Source organism: Parambassis ranga, chromosome 18 (assembly GCF_900634625.1).
Source record: "Parambassis ranga chromosome 18, fParRan2.1, whole genome shotgun sequence".
Classification (NCBI taxonomy): Eukaryota; Metazoa; Chordata; class Actinopteri; family Ambassidae; genus Parambassis; species Parambassis ranga.
In genome coordinates, this window is record NC_041038.1 from 1,588,131 (window position 1) to 1,601,744 (window position 13,614).

The following is a 13,614-nucleotide window of genomic DNA, read 5'->3' on the forward strand; positions in this document are numbered from 1 at the left end:
CTGCTCCTTTATTTGATACATTTTGTAATTCCATCATCTGGCCTGCTCTCTTCCATCCCAACACACATACAGCATAGTCTCTCTATGTTTGGAGCTTCCCCATTAATGTTGTCCTCGCTGGCATGGCCATCAGCATGCTGGGTCAGATGAATATGGAGATGGGTTGACAGTTCTGTCCCATAGAATAAACAGTGAATTGCTCAGCAGGCTATGAGGATAATGTACAGAAATCCATGCAGTCCTCTTTTTGTTGTTGCTTTTTTTTGTTTAAAATATAGGTAGTTTCTGTAGAGATAGTTTTTGGAAATGACAGCTGGGACTTTGGCTGGAAAAACACAATAAGGCCACAAAACGCAGCCAAAACAAAAACAAGCTCTAATTTTGAAATAAAATACAACTAAAAATAAGTAATGTATAATAATTATAAATAAAAACAGCTGCTTAGGGAAATTTAGTTTATGTTAAAAACAACCAATTACAAAATGTTGTATTTGTAGTTTGTCGAGAAGCCCTGAAGCAGCTAAATCGTTGTTGTGCTGATCAAAATGTAAGATTGTGGCGCACCATTTGATTTAAAATACTGTTACGTGCCGGTATTTGTTGTGTGTATGTCTGTCTCTGCTTTCTGTGCAGGTTTCCAAGTGCTTCCAGTGAACCAAGTGGATCATCCACACCTGAGGCCACTTGGCCCTCGTCAGCAGAAGTATATCAACTGGAGGTGTGCACATGGCTGGGGCCAGTGTGGGCCAACTTGTGGACGCACACACCATGCGTCTTTGCTCTGTCCAGAGGGACTAGAGCATGATAATCAGCGCTGATCTTTTTAGTTTTGCTTTTGTGTTTGATTTACTATTTTGTTATTCGTTTAAGTTAATAAATTTAATTAATAGTCACTGTTTCCGACTGCTGTCTCTTCCTCAGGCCTGGGTAACATTATTGTTGCTTCCCCTTATCCCCTGGACTAACTGGGGAACGTAACAAATGGGGGCTCGTCCGGGATTTCCTACTGAGGGAGAGTTCCAGCAAGGTCTCGGTGACTATGTAGCTTTGTTGTAGCCATGTAGCCTGCTGGAAGCCTTGTGGTGAGTGTGAGCTTTAACCCCATTGACTGTCTTCCCAGTTTAGAATAGGTGAGTGCCCAGCTGGTCCTTCCATCGGACACTCTTTTGTTATTTTGCCTTTCTTATTTTCGGAGCTAATCCTGGGTGGAGATCCAGTTCCCTGGCGGGGGTAGGCTTTCCAGGGCCTCGGCCACTGGAGTTCAGCCTTTAAAGACGCCTCGAGCCCGGCACGCTCCAGAAGACAGTTAGGTGAGTTTGTTTGGGCAGAAACTGGGACAGTCTGTGTAGAAAATCTGTATGGTTTAGCTTGTGTGTTAGCATGCGCTTTGTTCGTGTGTTCTCTGCTGCAAGCAGAGGTGTGTTTAGCGTACGCTTCGTCCTTTGTGTTTTCTCTGCTGTAGGCAGAGGTATGCGAGTGTGCACTTTCGTTCGTGTGTTTCTCTGCTGGAGGCAGAGGTGTGTGTGCGCACTCGGTTTTCATGTGTGTTAGCGTACGTTTCGTTGTGTCCTCTGCTGCGAGCAGGGGTGTGTGTTCGCATGTGCTTAGACTTTCGTGAGTTTCTCTGCTGTGGGCAGAGGTGTTGCCAGGCGTGATTTGTGGTGCTGCCGGACATAGTAGTGGCTGTGGCGGTAGCGTGTGTGGCCATGTGGCCTGTGATTCCATTAATGCAAAGGCAGAACTGGTTCTCTGGGCAGGACTTTCTGTTTCGTGTAATGGGATCACTTCGTATGTGTTAACCCTCTAGTTGGCAAACCAGGGGTTTGCTTTTATGGGAGGGGGTGTTACGTGCCGGTATTTGTTGTGTGTATGTCTGTCTCTGCTTTCTGTGCAGGTTTCCAAGTGCTTCCAGTGAACCAAGTGGATCATCCACACCTGAGGCCACTTGGCCCTCGTCAGCAGAAGTATATCAACTGGAGGTGTGCACATGGCTGGGGCCAGTGTGGGCCAACTTGTGGACGCACACACCATGCGTCTTTGCTCTGTCCAGAGGGACTAGAGCATGATAATCAGCGCTGATCTTTTTAGTTTTGCTTTTGTGTTTGATTTACTATTTTGTTATTCGTTTAAGTTAATAAATTTAATTAATAGTCACTGTTTCCGACTGCTGTCTCTTCCTCAGGCCTGGGTAACATTATTGTTGCTTCCCCTTATCCCCTGGACTAACTGGGGAACGTAACAAATACCAAAGATGCTTACATTGTTAGCCAGCTATTATGAGGGAGAAATAAAGGAAGTTTGCAAATATAAGACAAGCAACTGTCTGTGAAATTTGTGGAAAAGCTTCTGTTGACTACATATTTTACTCGAATTGACTCGCTGGTCGCTTGTGGATGCAACCAGACTGCTTTTAGCAGGATTGTTTTCTAATGGCAGACTGCAATGAGGCAACCTCGGTGTTTGGTTTGATTAGGATCCATTGAGGTCTCACGTAACCTTGATGTCACGCGGACATTGACCTTAACTGGACAGATCATTTTTGTTTATGTGTTTACATGTTATCTATTACTTTCATTATATATGCACTAATAATACACAGACACGTGTAATAATGTATGTATTAATGGACAATGGACAAAATATATTATTTGTTTCCTGAAGCTCTGGTCCATATAAAATATAAAGAAGTAACTTTATTCTTGGCCACATGTCTGTGTTCATGGACTACTTCTTCTTTGTTTACTTGAGGATTACTGTCAAGCAGGGTTGTGAAAAATTCAGAATTTCAGAATTTAATTCAATTCAGTGAATGGATTTGAATTTGAATTGGCTCCACCCCACAGGATATTGAATTGAATTTGAATTTGAATTACAGGAAGTGGAATTGAATTAATTGCAATTCAGAGAAATTCATTCTTACCACATATCAATGAGAATGTGATACTTTAAACAAGTGTTTTTATTCCAAATGAGAAATACATTTTAAAACTATAAGTCCAATACAGACACTATCATTAAGCTTACGTTCCCTTCTTGTTGAATAATTAGCAATATTTTTTATTTCAAAGTAATCAATAACACAAAGTTGTGGTAAATGCAATTATTATTTATTTACTTCACAGGGAAAAATTGATGCATTTAATGGTCAACAGTTCCTCAAATGTTTTATCATTGAGGATGCATCGTTCTGCTCTGAATATCTTACCAACAACACTAAAATCCTCTCAACAAATTTTAACTGTTGTGAATTTCTTTGAATTTCATGGAATTCCAATTCTACTTCCTGTAATTTGAATTTGAATTGCCACTTCCTGTTTGCAACCTCAGTTCAAATTCAAATTCAAGAATTGAATTGGAATTTCAGGGTCATTCTCAATTGAATTCAGAATTTTGTACAACCCTACTGTCAAGTCTAGCTGCCTGATTTAAGCAGAGAATTGTCTGTTTTAATCCACAGGTAACCTATGGAAGGCAGCCATGTTGTTGGTTGTTTTGGTTCAGGTGAGGCAGAAGTGTTCTGTGGGGAAGTGAGGCAAGGGGCAGGGAATTGAACTGCCAACTTAAGCATGCATGAAAATCATTATTAGGTTTTTTAAAAAAATCTCTTTGATTTTTGTGTCCAATTCATGATGTGCATGTAAGTCAAATTCACCAGAAAATGATATTTTTTTTTATAAACATGCATTTCATTACTGATTTAAGCACCACCAGTTTTGCTATTCTTCTTTAAGAAACATCTTACAATTTGACAAGTTTGTATACTATATGAGCATCTACTGTTACAGAAATATGACATAATAACCAAATCAAAATAACCTTTAATGAAATGGATGAATACAGGTTACAGCTGAGCATTTCAAAGAGAGCAGCCGTTTCATGCAGGCTGAGCTAAATCCCAGCTAAAAGAGGTGGTTGCCGGTTTTCTCCCCGTGCTGTCTGAAGACTCTGTGAACCTCTGAAGCAAAAGCCTTTATTCAGCTGCTTTCATCTGCTAACAACAAAGACAGAATGCTCCCACCCATCATAGCAGGTGGCCACAAACACACACCTGCTGGACACGCTTGCACGCTTGAAAGTATATGTATATGAGCGACATCAATGACATGCAAACACATGTCCCTGTCTCTGATTTACAGTTAATTCAGTCCATTACAAAGAGCGGAAATACAGATCCAAACACAGCTTCCATCACTCTAGAGGACTTGCAAAAGCTACAGTAGTTTCATACTGTGATGGTTAGAAGATTTCTGAGTAACACATGCACACATATGATACTGTAAAGAGACTGATACTGACTGGGCTTTGTACCTTGTTTAACAGCAGGTAAGATTAAACAGCAGCACACACACAAGAGTATAATCAAAAAATTTTGATCTCAATGTTCAGTGTTAAGGCTTTACTGCTTTCTGGCCACTGGGTGGCAGCATAACACTTGTGCAATTCTAACAATGGAAGAATAAGGGCAGCATAGTTTTGTGTGGTGCTTTGGATATGCAGGTTGTAGCTCTTTTTTTGCCACAAGGAGGCGGCGTCAGAAATATGTGGAACAACTGGAGCTGTAGGCTGCTCCTGATGTCAAATCACCTGCTGCTAAAAACGAGCTCAGTTTCTATTCCTTTTGGTAGTTTTGTATCTTAGTTAATTTGATATTTCCATTTTTTCTAGTGCCTGCTCAAGTGAGTGTCTAGTTAGTTCTGTGATACCAATCCTCCCTCAAGCCTCTGAGCCCCAGGAACCAGTGGGTGGGCAGACGTGTTACTTGTAACCGCTTTCTTTCCTGTGTCTCACAGTTATCATGATCCTGATGTAATAAAACATGCCCAAGTGATGTGAAATCTCAACCTTAGCTCAAGTTAATTGCAGTTTTTAGGAGCTGATTTCTGCTATACAGTACTGACACACAGATGGGCACATTGGTATCAGCTGTTTGATTCATGCTTCACAATCAGTGTGTCTCAGTCACAGCTGTGGCTGTCAGCTGACTGCTCATTCTACACTGCATGGTCTGGTAAACATATTAGGACTAGGGCTACAACTATGGTAATTTTGTCAATTACTTTTTAGCATTTAAATTTAAATTGAGCTTGTATTTTTTTCCAGAAGGACTTGTAGGACCAATAGCAACAATAAATCTTGAATTTGCCTCTGTATTAAAAAGGTATCTATCAGCTTTTGCCCTTATAACAAGAAAAGTGCATTCATGTATTTTTATTTTTTAAGTGCATTGTTTTTTGAGACCCGTTATGATTTTATGATTTTTATTTAGACTTTTAAACATGACTGTACAAGGTGTCAGTTGGTCAGCTTTACATGCAACTTTTTACAAGCATCGTGGTCAGCCTTCTTTTGTTCTCTGATGTTGGTCCGGGCCTACAGAGATTTGATATTACTACTTATAGAAGCAAACCGCACTTAAAAGGCCTAGGAAAGGAAAATGTTAAAAATAACTATCCCCAGTTGATTATCTTGTTTTCCATCCTGGCTCTGATAGTTACTCACCTACGTGCTGCTTGTTTACAGTCTGCACCTCTTACCCAAGCCTGTTTTACACCTGGGATGTGAGATGACAGCACACTAATCACTGAGTTTGGAGTAATTTGTCGGTCACATCCTTGGGGACAACTTGGGAGAGAGAGGGTCCTAGTGCATAAAGCCTCCCTGCAGGCCTCCACAGTCTCTGAGCTAGAGAGGAGGAGGAGAAGGAGGAGGAGAGGGGAGGGGGGAGGACTGAAGGGGATGTGTCACCAGAGGCTGGTGAGGTCCCTGGCGTGGGACACTGGGAACAAATATTATGATCCAGTCTCTGCTTCCCTCACTCAGATTCTAACACTCTATTTTATTATTATTTTTCTCCCTCTTTGCTCTCCAGTTCCAAAAAAGGATATAGCCAAATCCAGAGGAAGGCGAGTGCAGGGAGAAAGCAGCAGAGGAAACCCCCTTGGTAGAGTCCCATCAGTGCAGAGTCAGAAGGAAGTCTTTCCAACGCCATGGGGTGAGTACGATGCCTGAGAGCAGACCACAACCACATTTATCCATGGGAGTGTGTGTGATGAAGGAAGGAGGAGGAAGGGGTGTGTTTGTGTGAATCATGGGCTGCTGTGAGACAGAGGGTTCAGACTGTGTGTGTGAGCACACGTGTTACTAAAACTAAAATACTTCATAGGACAGTCTTAATGTGAATAAGAGTTTGGTGTTTTAAAAAAATTGTTTTCCCTGCCTTCCTGTTCCAACTATTAAGTAGCTTTATTAATGTGGTGTCAGCTCTCACACTTTGACCCCCCCCCCCCCATTTCTCTTGGATGATTTTCCACGTGCCGCCCACAGAGACTAACATAAGCAAACACATGCCGTCACAAAAGTCGGCGCAGATCCCACAGCCCAGCATCGCACGGCACCAGTTCCAACGAGGTCGTGGGACTTGTGGGCTGAATCTGAACTGGGTCCAGGAATTGAGGAGGGGGGGGATGCACCTCATCTTTGACCTCCTTCTTTTAAAGACTAAGCTTTGCCTGGTCAGCTAAAGGAAAGGGGAGTCTTGGCTTGTGTGACTGGTCAGTTTTTCTTTTTTGTATTTTATGTCCTGTGTGTCTCTGGTGTCTTTTTTTTCAGATCAGATTCTTCCTCTGTTACACAACTTAAACTTGCACACATAAACATTCTTCTCTTTCCCCTTCTCAGCTCAGGATTCTTCAAATATTTTCCTCCTTAGCTTGTAAAGCAGCTCATCAGTTCGGGTAGCTTATCAGTGAGATTTGGAGAGGCTGTTGGCTACATGAGTCTGAGTTCATTCTGACTATATAAGGCCTCTCTGTCTTCTCTCCTCTGGTCCTGCTGTTTGTTCTGCAATTTGGCCTGCTTACTCTAAATATGTGAAGAGGCCCTTTTTACTTTGTTTTCACTCCATGCTATTTACAGCTAAGTTCTTTGTAAATGATGTTGGATTGGCTGCATTAGTTGTGAGCCTAGATGTGTGCATGATAGAGGAGTTATAGGTGTGATACATTCCTAACTGAGTTTTTCATCATGCTTCATTCTACTATTATCAACCTCTAACAATAGCTAAGAAAAATTTGGAGAAATGTAATATTGAACCAAAAAATCAACAGTTATAACATCTAGTTCTCACTTCTGTGTACTTTCCAGCAAGGAATAGCTTCAGTAATTCATGTTACTGTGCTAACTAGCATTGTCAGATGTTTTGAGGATTTGCTAACACTGATACCACCCATGTTGTGCATAATAAGTACATTATCAAGTTGGCTTAGTTAACAGATTGCACTACCTTAGACTTTGATGCACCTACACACATCATTCACACGTGTTTGTGTAATTTCTCACTGCCAGAAGAGGGAGACAAAACCTTTGTGATGTAGCTTTAACATGTTATAAACCAACCAATAAATGTCTATTAAAGATTTTTTGGTTCCCTTTAGCATTTTAAGATGATAAGATAAGAAGACTATACCCCGGGGACACATTACATTTCGGTCTGCAGGCAGTCTGCAGTCATATGTGTTACAGTGGGATACATTTGCTCTCTCTTCTGTGGATATGAACCCTTCTGGATGTAACGCTTTGATTAATGGCCCAGCTCTGTGGCAAGATTTAGATTGGGCCTGTAAGCCCAGCTTGGAAGTCATTACTTTGTAATGGGAGCATGTAAGCAAAGGCCATGTGCTTTTCATCACTAGGGGAATGACAATTGCGTAATAAGAAAAGAAAGATCAAAGATTTACAATAGCGCATGTGATGTTCATGTAATGCTGAACATGTCAGTGTTTTTGTTGTTTGGCTCATAGTTCCTCTGTCTTCTTTTGGTGTGGCTGCAGTCATTTCTGATGAGGTTACATGAGTCACTCATTCCATTCTGGGGTGACAGTGATGGTTCTCGTTGCAAATTTCCACTCAGGATGTGAGCTATTCCAAGCTATAATTTGTTCAAAATAAAGCTCAACAAATGAGATGAGAAGGAGAAGAAAAGCAGTGATCTAAGAGGAGAGAGTGAAGAGGGAATGATGGGAACAGATGGGGAAAGCTGTTTTACGATTCATTAAATGCATCCAAATATCCGCAGCAATATTTAGAGATTTTCACTCGCGTCTAAAACATGACTTAGACTGTTCTCCGCGACCTGTAATAGCAAGACTGAGCCAGACCAGCTGTGTGGTTGTGTTGAATTCAGGACACGTTTCCACAGCAGAGGTGAAGTGTAAGGCAGTTGCTGCTCAGCATTTATGTGAGCTGAAGAAATAGATTCAATAAATGTGTGAAACAAAGAAGAAGAATAAACAGAGCCAGGTCCACAGGAGGAAGGTGATAGCTTTTTATGGCCACAGCAGGAGCTAACTCTTAAGGTTTCCTCACTGAGATTTACAGTCACACCTGCTGTGGATCACTGATAATACAGGAGACGCAGACGTGTGCTTAGAAGTTCAAAAAGATAACACAGACTTATATAAGCCTCTAAGGTTCTTGGTACAATCTTACACCAACATGTTAACAGAGGCCAGTGCATTGTGTTTATAGTAATAGAAGGCTGTACCTGAGTAAATCACTTAAATGACATTTACTTACAAAAACTATGGAAGATGATTTGCAACAGCGCACTACAAAATATGTGTAAAATATGAAGTTCTGCCTGACAACTGATATGGTTATCTAAATTCAATACATTTGTTTTTACAGTGCTCTTAATCCCCTCCCCAGAAAGAGCAACAAAAAACAAAACAAAACCATGTATCAAGCAATAATCATTTGTTTTACCCACTAATTCATGCTGCTGTATTGGAGCTGATTTGTCTTTGAATATAGACAATAGCCCAATGCATCACTTGTAGGAGTAGTGGGTATTGATTTGCTACCTTGATCACCTATTTGACTAAGCAGTACAGCCGCTGGGGGGCAGTGTTTCTTTAAGTAATGACTGTTGTTTCTAGAATATAGTTAAAAATTCTCACTCTCTTTGGCCCAAAAATTAAATCTCAGTTTACAGCTTTTAAAGTCACAAAGTGAACACTTAAACAGTAATGCACTTCATTATGTATAAACACACATGTGATAAGTAGTTGGCTAGCCACACAGACAAGACACCACAGTGTACACTCTGCAGTGGCCATCAGTCAGCTCCAGCCACATATTAACTTTTCTTTATTGACTCTGTGGCAGACCCGTAATGTGTGTTGGAGCCAGCTGAGCCTCCCACTGCTGGGGTCCTTGTTTGAGGACCAGCGCACTGCACAGTTGGTAAACATTTTGAAGGATATTGTTGAAATGCTGCAGGTCTGTATCCATGCTCATCTGGTGGATGTATGAGGCCACACTCTTAATCTTAGATGCATATTATTCTATCTGGTCAGTGCATAATGCTAAACCAGAACATATCCTCAGTCTGAGGATGGATGGATTTTAATCTCATTAGGCTGTTCCTGCCAGCCCACCCCTCCACAGCTGAGGGCCACCCGGCTGAGGGTCAGCATCCAGAGCAGACCTCTCTGGATGGTGATGATTATGATGAATGCGCGGGACCTGCTCTCTTCCAACACGTTACCTAACACCTACTGATGGCTATTCATCAGCAGGCTGCCGCATCACGGCTAATCCAGTTAGCAGGGCAGACAGGAGCCCACTGAGGGAATAGAGTGCATGGGTGCATATTTTCATCTAATAAAAGACCACAGAAGCCTGGTTGCAGGGATTTATTTACTTGGTAAGCATTCTTGAGATATCTTGAGGAAACAACAACATTTCACTTTGCATTTCCAGTGTTTTACGCTTACATGCAAACTATGAAGTTCAACTACAAGCTATAAAGGTGTACTTTATACTGCAGCAGAAATTCGGGTACATATCCACAAAAAATGCTTTATTTTTTACTGTTAGTAGAAGCAAGGCGATGGGTTTGCTTACTGCTCAGACTTAAGGCTAAAGATGCAGGCTATAAAATGAGCTAAACCAAGCTAAGAATCTATAAGAATATATATTAGTGGCAAATAAATAACTGTATAAGCCCCAAGAAATCCCTATATCTATTGACCTAGAATCTGTTTAAAAATGAAGACTTCAATCATAACTTCGGCAATATGATAATTGATTTTAATGTATTGTTTGGTCAGATGCTTCATTGTTGGAAAAGTATTCCTTTTGGCATACTTTAACTTCCGTGCTTAAATCAGTTTTTCTTTACACTGTTGGTTTCATCAGCCCTCCAACAGACATTACTTTCAAGGCTCTTGAGCCATTTGCTGCATACATTACATAAATGTATAACCTTTTTTGCCACTTAAGCTACTTAAGTATGTATGGATTGTGTCTAATAATAAGGGAAATTATGAATAGGGTGGATGTAGGCGCTGATGTTTTTATGGTTTTATGCTAAGAGAGTCTAAATACAGTAAGAACTTGTGGGTGGAACTAAGAATACTAAGAATACATAGTGAGGTGTGTTCTTGCGTCACAGATGTTTTAGCACTTATTAGCAGATAATACAAAAATGGCCAGATAAATAGTTCCTTCCTTCACACTGTACAGGATATGACATCATAACAACACAGACTGCACAGTGATCAATATTAGTTCATGTTTAATTCACTTCACGCAACTTTGCATATGCATATATTAGGCTCAGTTCCTTGGATATGTTTGATGAAGATGGTTTACTGTTATTGTCTGTGCTCCAGCAGTCTTCTCAGGCACCAGTCCTTTCCGTTTCCCATCAACTAATGATTCTCTGATTGTTTTTAATCCACCTTGTGCTCAAGAAGAAGGCATTCGATGAGTGTTACTCCATGATCATTTAAAGTTGATGTGAAGACTGACGTACTTTTCTGTTTATTTCTGGTTATTAACAAAATTATAATGAGGAGATGGGTAATGAGTGTTCATGCAGTAGTTGTTGTGGTTCAGTGTAGCCCTGATGTTCATGTGTGCACAGTTTCTTGTAGCTTTTTTTGCTTTGAGTTGTTGTAACAGCAATAGAAACATTATTGGTTAGTTTATTATTAATTAAGTAGAAAATTATTGTCTTCCTTGCAACTCGGGCTGAGCTTCAAAGTGTGAAAAGGGTGAATGTGCCCAAGCCATTGTAAAACATATTTGAATATCCAAATATACGTGGACAGAAGTTTACATTATGAAATTAAAATGGCCTCATAGTTTCTGTCTTATATAGTTGATCTGCCTACTCAACCTGATGTGCTGTCCAGTAGCGTCTTGGAGTCCTGTGAGTGGTCTTAAGGTGTCTACTCATCTCCCTAAAAAGAGACAAGAAGAAAGTGACACTGATACTGACAAACCACTAACACATGCAGGCCAGCACACCCTCACTGTCAAAAGGTAAGCTTATATTCTGAGCTGAAAATGTGGCTTAGAAACTCTATTAAACTTTCCTCCTTGGCTTGCTAAGGAGCATGCTGTGTTGCACCCTTGTGTGAAAGCATTATGATGTAAGTTTGGACACATCACATTGTAAATTTGATTGATTTTGCATTAGGCTGCTTTTCAAATAAAATTTAGGATATACATGTTGCACTTTTGTGTACATATCCTATATGTCATATGTAAATGATAATCCAGATAATTTGGGAAATAAGATAAACATAATATATACATAAATTAAAAATATTGGATAAATGAATAAAAATAAATTTAATCATTTACAGTCACATCTCACTGTCATAGTACTCCAGGACTATCGAGAAAAGAAAAGAAATAAAATGAAAGAACGAATCTTTTTGGAGCCTAAGAATGAATGTTAGCTTCTCCAAACCTTCTTGATCCTTCTATTCGCTTTCTTATTAGCAGAGTAGAAGAATGTTATACATATATTTATCCTCAAACCTGTTCACAGTGTCTGGCCTGAACCCCAGATACAAGGCCTCAAACTTGGGTAAGGGTATCACAATTGTTATTTTTTTCATGGGTCACCTTAGTTTCTTCCCAATATTTTGAAATAGCTTGGCAGTCCCAGAACACGTGGAAATGAGTTTCCTTATTATTGCCACAGGATCGCCAGTGAGAAGTGCATCCTCTTTGAAAAAACCTTTGAACTGGAGTTCTAAATGATGTACTTTTCCATTGTTGTAAAATGATTTCTCCCACTTCTCCAGCTGCATTGTTATATATTTCTCCTTATATATATAGTGTCTTCACCTTCTAACTCATAACACCTTGTACGTCTTTGATATGTTTCCACGGCCATGGTCTGACCTGTAACTGAGTAGAAAAATCTTCAGAAGGTAATTTTATGTTCTCCATGAGCCAATCTGATCCCCTTTTACCTTCCCTTTCTGTCTTATCCACTGACTGAGAGGCTCTATAAGGATGAGATTTTTTATGGAAATGAAGTCTCCAATTAGTGGAGTCAAATGGCTTTTCTGCATCCAACCCCTACAAAACAGCCTCTAAAGTGTATTAATTATATCTGAAAGTATTATTTCTAGATGTTTTGCCAAAACCGAAGAAGTAGATTTTGTAATCCTGATTTAAAACACTAATAGACGGTCACTGTATGTTTTATACTATCCCAATGTAAACCGGTCAGAACCCAGGGGATTTGCAGTTCCTCCATACTCACCTTAGCTATAAAGACTCCATTCTGCTCTTTTTTAAATGTGAGTAGATTAAGGGAAGCAAGCAAGGATTTAGGTGATTCATTCCCCTCATCGATCTTCTGGGAATATAGATTCTTGTAATACTTTACTTTGTATGCTATACGTTTGGTTATTGGGTCTTTAATTTAGTGCTCTCTCTACTTTTTGTTTTCTTAAACTGGGACACACCACATGACTTTGAAAAGACTAGGAGGACACTTTAACAGAATGGCATCAGCAGATTTTTTATCACACACATAACTGGATTTATCAAACCAATGCCAACTGAACGCAGCAAACATACACATGGTGGCATGTGTTGTTAGCCAACTGCCAAAAAAACTCTCTGGTAATAATCTCACAGTCGTGAGAAACACTCTCGTCCTTGCTGGAAAAGGGGTCTGGAAACATTTTTTACTCCCTCAGCACCTCCTTTGCATCAATCATCAGGGTGGCCGTATCTGTATCTGTATCACCTTCAGCAGACTCTTCCGAGTGTGTTGTTTCAATCTGTGAAATGTTTTTTCTGCTTTTTATTGGGCATATTGTAAACACCTCTCCAACATTTGCTGTGGAAGCCTGAACCTCCTTAGCAACAGTGGCAAAAAAACTCCCTTTCAACAGGAAGAAACCTTAAACAAGACCCAGCTGATAAGGGAGAACCTTCCTGCTGATAGCTGACCGGGTAAAGGAAGAGAAGAGGAGGTAGACAGGACAGAGAGGATGAAAGAGAGAGAGAGGAACAAACATGCACAAACATCATACATTACAGAGAACAAACATGGCAGGTTGTTGATGTTGTCGAGCAAGCTGAAACTATTGTGTTTATACACTGCTCAAAAAATAAAGGGAACACTAAAAGAACACCTCTGAAAATCTTCAACTGCTGACACACTTCAACCGCTTGTCATGCATCAGAAAGAACCCAGGGCCCAATGGACCAGCATATGGTCTCACAATGCGTCTGAGGATCTCATCCTGGTACCTGATGGCAGTCAGGGTACCTCTGGCTAGCACATGGAGGGCT

General features: G+C 40.4%; 1 protein-coding gene across 2 annotated transcripts in view; it reads left to right on the forward strand.

Annotated features, from left to right (window-relative positions):
• The first annotated feature begins 5,816 nt into the window (after positions 1-5,816).
• pde5ab (phosphodiesterase 5A, cGMP-specific, b) overlaps positions 5,817-13,614 on the forward strand; it is a 65,924-nt gene continuing 58,126 nt past the window's right edge. The window contains exon 1 of one of the 2 annotated variants that reach the window (XM_028429509.1): positions 5,817-5,992. In XM_028429509.1, coding sequence (XP_028285310.1) covers positions 5,988-5,992 — 5 coding nt within the window. In that variant the 5' untranslated portion in view covers positions 5,817-5,987. Of the gene's footprint in view, positions 5,993-6,446; positions 6,552-13,614 lie in introns of those variants that run through there. The other variant, XM_028429513.1, reaches the window with a different exon arrangement.